Genomic DNA, 7,936 nt, shown 5'->3' on the forward strand with positions numbered 1-7,936 from the left:
TGACAAATAAACATTTTACACTTCATAATTTTGGCTTTTTAAAAATGATATTTTCACCATAAACGATTCTAAGCAGTCATCTACGGCACTTAAACTTTTGACTAAAAGTAAAAAAGCAAGCAATGGATTCATTCAGCATTTTTAAACTTTTGCTGGTTTTGCTGACGAAAAATATTACAACAATAAAACTAAAAAAATATCTACTTATTAAGAATTTGCTATTATAAACATGACCACAAGGTGGTGGATCTCATCGAGAGGGGGCACTCCTATAGAGGGGAGGACACACGCACACACATTTCATGCACATGTTGCCTCCTCCTCCTGTATGAATAGCGTGACTGTGAGCAGGAGGCAGTCAGGGAGCATTCAGCAGTACTGCCTGCATTGCCTAGCTGCATGGTCATAACACATCGTTGTCTGGGGCAAGAGGGCAGCAGGCCATGCATGAACACACAGACAGACAAGGGGATATAATGGTGCTCAGTTACTCTTAGGAACTGGAGAGAGTTCAGCGTTCCACGTTTTCACTGCCAAACAGTCTCTGAAAACAGAAAGCGCTGAGACTCGTGTTTGCTTGCTCCTATTCCAAGTTTTTGATTCATCTCAACCCATTTTTCCCCCCAAACATGGGGTGCTCCTCATCCAGTGCACAGACCGTTGATCAAGAAAAAAGACCAGGCACAAAGCCTGAGGAGAGCAATGGAGACACAGTGGGTAAGTAGTGATCATGAGTATGTATGCATTTCATAAAATGTATACAGTGGTTGCTCCAAGGCTCTGTTACTTTACTCAGTCAGGTCTTGCTCAGGGGTGCTGCTGCTGGTTGCTCTAGTACATGTTGTGCTTTCTCACTTATACTCTGCTAGGCAGCATACTTTAGTACCTCACGGAAGAAACATTCACGCTTATCCACTTTATCAAACCCATAAGTGGTTGTTATTATTTCTTTTTTCATTGAATCATTTTTAACTCATCAGAATGATGGTTGAATGTATCAGGACAAAACAGTGAACATCACTATGTTTTATTGTTGAAATGTGACCTGAGAAATTTTGAGAAATCCTCAAAAAGCGTTCCCTAAAGATAATTCAGCGTTTAGATTTGCTTGAACCCATCGGGGGTTGAGTGCAGCTCTTAAAGCATATCGCTGTGTGAAAGCCAGCTGGGAGTGTTTAGAGGCCTATTTGCAGCCTGAGGCAAGTCCAGACATTTTTTACTGTAATGGGATCTTTAACTGATATTTCAAACAGTAGTTTAAAGAAATAAAATCAAACAGATATGATTGCTTGATGTTTAAAAATTTCCTTTATCAAAACATGCAACACTTCAGTTATAATTAAGGAGTGTCTGAAAGTTGCTCTTTTACAAGCCTGGACACTGATGTTCTGATATTCTGCACAGCAGAGCTCTTAAAAAGTTTTGCATCCAAAACATGCAGTCCTGCTCTCTGTGTAATTGCCTTGGTTTGACAGGTTTTGCATACAGTATATGTGCTCCGTATTCAAGCCTGTGCAGAAACCCATCAAATGGCCTGCCACAGCCCATGATTGTTCATTCACGGCTCCGTACAACTTTGTGACACATGTCTTGGCCATGCCAGCACAGCTGCATGTACGGCATGTTATCACTGACATTCCCCACATACACACACGCAGCAGGACACACGCAGGCCTTGTTAGAGAGTGTGACAGCAGTCGAAAGATGTAATCTCGCTTTTGAGGAAGTAACCTGAAATGTTCTAAACATATTCCTGCCCGCCACAGTTTCTTTTTGTGAGGTGTTCCATTTCCCCAGTGCCACTGCACTGCTCTTGTGTCACAGTATTGTCTCTCCTGCCAACCAGCTTGAGTCACCTGGAAAAGCATGGGTCTCTTTTCCAGGCTTTTACATCATTCCGGCAAGAAAACCAGTTATTGTGCTCCTTGCCTGGGCGGGCTTTTTCTAAATGTGTCTGAATGGGTGGAGGTTTTAAATCGTACAGTATACGGTCTGTCTGACAAACCAGCTGTGTACCATCCAAGCCACCAATGGTCCCATCCCCAGTCTGGGCCCCTGGTCTGTGTGCCCCCCTCCTCCCTCTAATGGCACTGTTTTGACTGGGATCTCTGTCATCTTTGGCTGTGAAATCATGTTGACACACAAGTCATCCATGCCTGGAGTGGCTGTGTCTGTCTCAACCCAAACACACACATTCGCATATTTTTTAACACAAGTTCTCGGTTATTGTCCGGACAACAGCTTTCTAGTCTCTGTTGATAGTGGGTGCCATTGATTAAACAGTAGGACCTGGTGGAAAACCGATAAAAATATCTGAAAACACCTTCACTCTTATGCAGTTTTACACTATTCCCTCAGTCACCATGTTAATAACAACACTGAGCTCACATAAACACCTCTATGCATTGCGTGTTCTTCCACTGGCTCATTTTCATTCAAGTTGCCAGGCCGTCACATTCCCTTCCACCCATCACTCTCAGCCCTTTTTGTGCTTCTGACAGACAAATAAAATCAGGAAGCTGCAGCTTCCAAACTATCCACCCATTCAGCTAACTGAACCCTTCTGCTTGTGAACAATATCCTTTTGGTGTTTTAGCTGTGAAATAAGACAGGGCAAAAGCTGTTAGGCTTCTGCGAGTCCCGTAACTGAGATGTGCATTGACATTTCTGATATTTGAGTCCAAGTATTCAAGCCCACTATTGTTGCATACTGCAGCCTGTTCACACCCAAAGTGTGTGGAAGAGCAGAGACTGGGGAGGGAGACTAAAGGTAGAGACATCTCTTTAAATTCAGCAAATCATCATCGCGTGTATTGTTCTTCCTCTGAGAGTGCGTGTCCTCAGGGCTCTAGACAAACACGAGCTCTCAACTACGGAAATGAAAGGAAGTTTTCCTCAGCACGCATTCTGTGTGCCCCTTATTGCTAATTTCCTTTCCCCTGCGTTTCATGTTAACTTGATTTAAAAGTTTTGCTCTATTGATAGGTTTAGGGTTTTTTACAGTTTTAGTGGTCCACATATAGATGCAATACATTTACAAAACATTTTTTGTGTGGGACTAAAACAACTGGGAAAGAACCATTAAACATGTAACTACCTGAAGAACCTTCTACAGTCCTTCTTTTGTTATTCAGTATTGTCATGAATTCAGTGTTACACACTAACATGATAATCATTAGCTGAGCCTGCTGATCAATGCTGAACTTGTGTCAGTCATAAGTCTTAACTGAGTTCTTCATTTGTCATCTCTGCATTGACAGCAGTCAAAAACGGCATCATTGCAGAAGATCCTCAAACCATCGAGGACCAGATGCAGCTTCCTGTGCAGACTGCGTTACCCGATGATCTTCAGAGGGGTGCTGATGATGAAGCTGAGGCTGTGTTAGTGGCCCTGGAGGCCCAAGAGGACCTTGGCTCTGGGGAGGACCTTCTAGCTGCTTCTGAGGTAAAGGAAGAACCTACTGCTACTGAAGAGACAGCGCCAGAGGCTGCTGCTTCTGCTCCTGCTTCTGCTCCTGCTCCTGCTGAGCCTGAGGCCGCTATAGCAATTGTTGAGGCACTACCCCTGGCTGAAGAAGCTGCTCCTGTAGAAACTGTAGAGGCAGAAGCCCCTCCTGAGGTTGAAGCTCCTGTTGAGACTGCAAAAGAGGCCCCTGCTGTTGAATCATCAGCTGAAGCGGTGCAGGCAGAGGCCTCTGCCATCACTGAGGAGGTGGTTGCAGTGCCTGTCGCTGAACCGGTTATATCTGAGCCAACTGTGAACCCAGTTATTACAGAAGAGGCTTCAGCCGAGGCTGTGGGGGCGCCTGCTGAAGTGGCTGCACCTGTGCAGGCCTCAGCAGACAATTCTGAACCAGAGGCTGCTTTACCTGCACCAAGCGAAGCTTTAACAAAAACACCAGCTGAGTCTTCAGCACCAGCTGAAATTTCAGAACCAACTGAAGCTGCACCACCTGCTGAACCCTCGGTGCCTATTGAAGCTGCAGAGCCGGTAATAGACACAGAGATTGCTGCTGCAACTATCCCAGAGATGCCAGCGTTACCTTCTGTCAGAGATGAGACCAAAGCTGAGCCACAGCCTGCTGCCGAGGAGCCGACAGAACCTACTCCAGCTCCTGCTCCAGCAGAGGCACCCGGCACCGCAGAGGATGCCCCTGCTCCAGCTTTAGGAGTTGAACCTGCTGCTACTGAGCCGGTCCAGAATGCAGAGGTTCCAGCTCCTGCTCCAGCTGCTTCAGAAACCCCTTCTGGGGTAACCTCAGAAGCTCCACCAGCCTGTGTCACCCAAGAGTCCACTGCAGACAGTGTAGCAGCAGTGGAGGCTCCTGTGGTCGAGCCCACCCCTACAGAAACTGAAGCACCTTCAGCACCAGCCCCATCTACCGATCCAGCTCCTGAAGATTCACCAGGTGGTATGGACCATTAATGGCTCCAGATTACCTTTTCTTACTTACCTTTTCTTTCTTACTTGTCAAAACAGATTTTTGGCACAGTTTTGGCACAGTTCATACTCTGCAATTTGCCACGGCCACATGCCCTGCAGAGTAAAACTAATAAGAGCTGAAGGATTACAACTGGGTTTTAGAGGATGATAGCTGCCACTGAGCCTCTTGAGGGAGTTTATAATGACAGGTTTTCTTGTTGATTTATTTACTTGACTAAACACAGAGTTGTTTCAGTGATTAACCTGTCACGCTAAATTTCACGTCAACCCATCATCCTGATGTTGGAGACAGTTTTTGGGTGGAGGTCAGGCGCAGCAGCATTATTGCCGGTTGAAATAGCTGCAGAACTCTATGCAAACATGTGATAGATGCTGAGCATGTAGGAACAAGCTCAGAGGGGGATGAAAAAGCTGAGCAGAAACAAACCTGGTAATGAGTAACAAATGGACAAGAGTATGTTTGCATCCAAGTAAACAATTAACGGTCTGTCAGGTGGTCAAACACCAGATCTATCTTGTTGCAACACATTCGGCCAAAGCAAGAGACTTCTAGTAATTAAACACACATGTGGTTAATAACCCCAAACTCTCCATATTCTAATCAACCGTCCACACACTCCTCTGTGTACTAATGTGACTGCTTGGAGCTGACAGGATCAGCGGGCTATTGTTGGGCTGTGAGGCCGAACAGATAGTGCAGTGTGAGAAACAGAAAGCACACACACTCAGAAAGAGAAATGAAGGCTCGTCTTGAGAGTGTCAATTATTGCACAACAGCTCCAGTCAGGCAACTCTCACTCATTGTGCTCTGTTATGCACTGTCTACAGACCGATCATGCCCTGCTGCTTTCAATTATACGACTATTAAAACACACTGAAGTTCATCCTGCAAATTTGTGAAGAAAAATCATTTTAAGGGCTCATTTTGAAAGAAAAATTGAGTCAACTTGATTTTGAATGCACGGTGATTTGCTCCACTCTAACAAGCAGGATTTTATACCTATACATTTCATTACAATGTGCAGTGACTGAGTTAAAACTTCAGAAAGTAAGCCTTTACATCTCTACACTTTCTCTACACTTTACTGGGTAACCTTGCATATTAAATCATAATGTGCACCTCCAGTTGTCACCAGTGCTTTGCAAGGCCTTGCACACACGATCTTTTTTGACCTTCACCCGACTCTTTATGTTCAGAGAACATGTTGTACTTTCAGGATAGAAACAAGCCTCCACGCAGCATGAGACGAATGGACTTCTGGCATGGAAGACGTGCTGTACTGCATAATTTTTATGAGAATTTTTTGCTCGAGGCTATGTACTAGTTTCTGTGTTTCACGTTTATATATCCTGGTTGGGACTTCAATCTAACTGCACATGTAAGAATGAGAGGGGCTGTAAGGACAATAAAAGCACAAAAAAGCTGTTTATTTAATGGTTAAGAATTAGTTTTAGGGTAAGACACTAAGGTATGCATTATTTCACTGAATACCCTCCACAAGGATATAGAAGCAAATGTGTGTGTACATTGTAGTAACTTGTAAACGAGTTCAGAGGGACTCATGCTGTTTTGTATTGGTTATAAATTTGGCAGTTATAAATCCTCAGAGCCAGTCAGTTTTGACATTATCATAGTTAATGAAAATGCCATGCTAATGTTTGTGTCTACATATATATGCAGTGGAGTCTGCAAGCGAGGTGTCTCAGGATACAGAGGGTGAGAAAGCCAAAAAGGAGGACTGAGTTGGTAAGAGCACAGCCACAAACCAAACTATAATCCAGTGCAAACTCTGAAGGATTAGACTTTTCTCTGCAGTCAGTGCATACTTGTAAAAAATAGTCTCCTACAGGTGGACTGGATGCATTTTGGTAGAAAAAACAGAATTAAGTTGAATTCTGTTTATACTCAGTTACAAAGATAAACTTGAAGAGTGAAAGTGTGAGTCAGATGCTGAAGTGCTGACATGTTTTTTTCTTTTCCTTTTAGAGAAGAAAGAATGCAACAAAACGCCCAAAGCTACCACTGTAAACCTACTGGAAGGAGGACAAGATGAAGTAAACAGAAGAATAAAACAACTGATTTTCAGTTTTGTCTCATCAGCACTCACCAAACACCACATTTCCTAATATTCACTGTGCCTTAAAAGCTTTCCTAAGAATCTTTCCCATATTTGTATATAAACCTTTTCAGGAGAGGAACGGGAGGAGTATGTGTTTTTTAATGGGAAATCAAGTCTCTGGATCCACGTACTACACATGCGGCCTGTGACAAGAGGGTGCAATCCTCTGTAAAATCTGTCAACTCTTGCTAGCAACTCTTTTGAGTTTCGAATGGCAGTGTGCTGAAATACAGGGAAGGATACTCGGTTATTTAAAGAAGCTGCTTCTGAGGAATACAGCTGTGAATAAAAAAACTTAAAGAACTCAAAACTGACAAGAATACAAACCTGGAATGACACACACTGGCTAGGTGTACACTGTACTTAGGCTGTATTAAACTGATTTGTAATTGGTTGAATTTCTAGTTTATAATTCTGACATTAAACCATATATTTTTGTTAACTGTTTGCACATTAATTGCAGCCTTTCCAAAGGGGCTCATTTATTCAATAGGAATGACAGTAATAAGTGTTGAGTAACTCGGCACACATGGTTTCAATATTTCAACATTTAATTGGTTCACATTAAAGTGTTTTGATTTGCTTAAATGAAAAGTGGGCAAAGATCACGTATGCAGAGGGTTAGCACTTATATATACTTTTATAATCAGTCGTTGGCGGGTTAAGGATACAGACGAGGCCATGTTGCTGTTCTGTGAAACCCTTCTGTGGTTGCTCCGTAGCTGGTGGGTGTTTGTGAACTTCTCTTTCTTAAAGTAATGAACCTTCCAACAAAAGGAACTTCGGGGTAACACTGATGTCATACGCTTGTCAGTTTTAGATTGAGGGCATTACACTGCATTGCCTAGTGGGCAGAATATGTAACTAATTAGTTCTACATGCTGAGTTTAAAAGTGTAAGGGCATTAGAAAATTACTGCAACCTCATAAGATGTGATGATGCTTTGGGAACAAATTTTGTTTTGATCTTTTTCATTTTACTTCTCACTCCCTGTAATATATTCATTTTCTCTGACCGTGTCTATAATTCTGCTAACCTGTTAGTGTACAGAATAAAGTTTTACTCACTAATACTCTGTCTCTGTAACTGAATTGTGACTGGAGATTATATTGGCTTTTAGTATATGGTGACCACAGTCTCTCCAAGACCCCAGTGCATACTGTAGTGTGTTTAGAGAAGCATACGTACTTAAAACCACTCAAGCATAAGACATCTGAACAGTCACAATACTCTGTTGCTGTATTAGAGTGTGGCGCTGGGGATAAAAGGCGCCCTGGTCCGACTACATCCTTTAAATGAATTCAGGCTTTGCATACGAGCTGCTCGCTGCTCTTCTTTCCCCCCCATACCGATATTTGACTCACCTGCTGAC

General features: G+C 43.1%; 1 protein-coding gene across 2 annotated transcripts; it reads left to right on the forward strand.

Moving 5' to 3' along the window:
- The first annotated feature begins 340 nt into the window (after positions 1-340).
- LOC309717806 (uncharacterized protein) lies at positions 341-7,636 on the forward strand. Of its 2 annotated transcripts, none has more exons than XM_082552664.1 (4): positions 341-717; positions 3,261-4,412; positions 6,126-6,191; positions 6,432-7,636. In XM_082552664.1, exons 1-3 carry the CDS (start codon positions 630-632, stop codon positions 6,185-6,187), a joined length of 1,302 nt encoding a protein of 433 aa, XP_082408790.1. In that variant the 5' UTR covers positions 341-629; the 3' UTR covers positions 6,188-6,191; positions 6,432-7,636. The 2 variants fall into 2 exon arrangements, with proteins under 2 accessions (XP_082408790.1, XP_082408791.1); XM_082552665.1 differs by having other exon boundaries at positions 3,261-4,409.
- The last annotated feature ends 300 nt before the right edge of the window (positions 7,637-7,936 follow it).

This window comes from Aulonocara stuartgranti (genome assembly GCF_965226115.1).
Source record: "Aulonocara stuartgranti genome assembly, chromosome: 11".
Classification (NCBI taxonomy): domain Eukaryota; kingdom Metazoa; phylum Chordata; class Actinopteri; order Cichliformes; family Cichlidae; genus Aulonocara; species Aulonocara stuartgranti.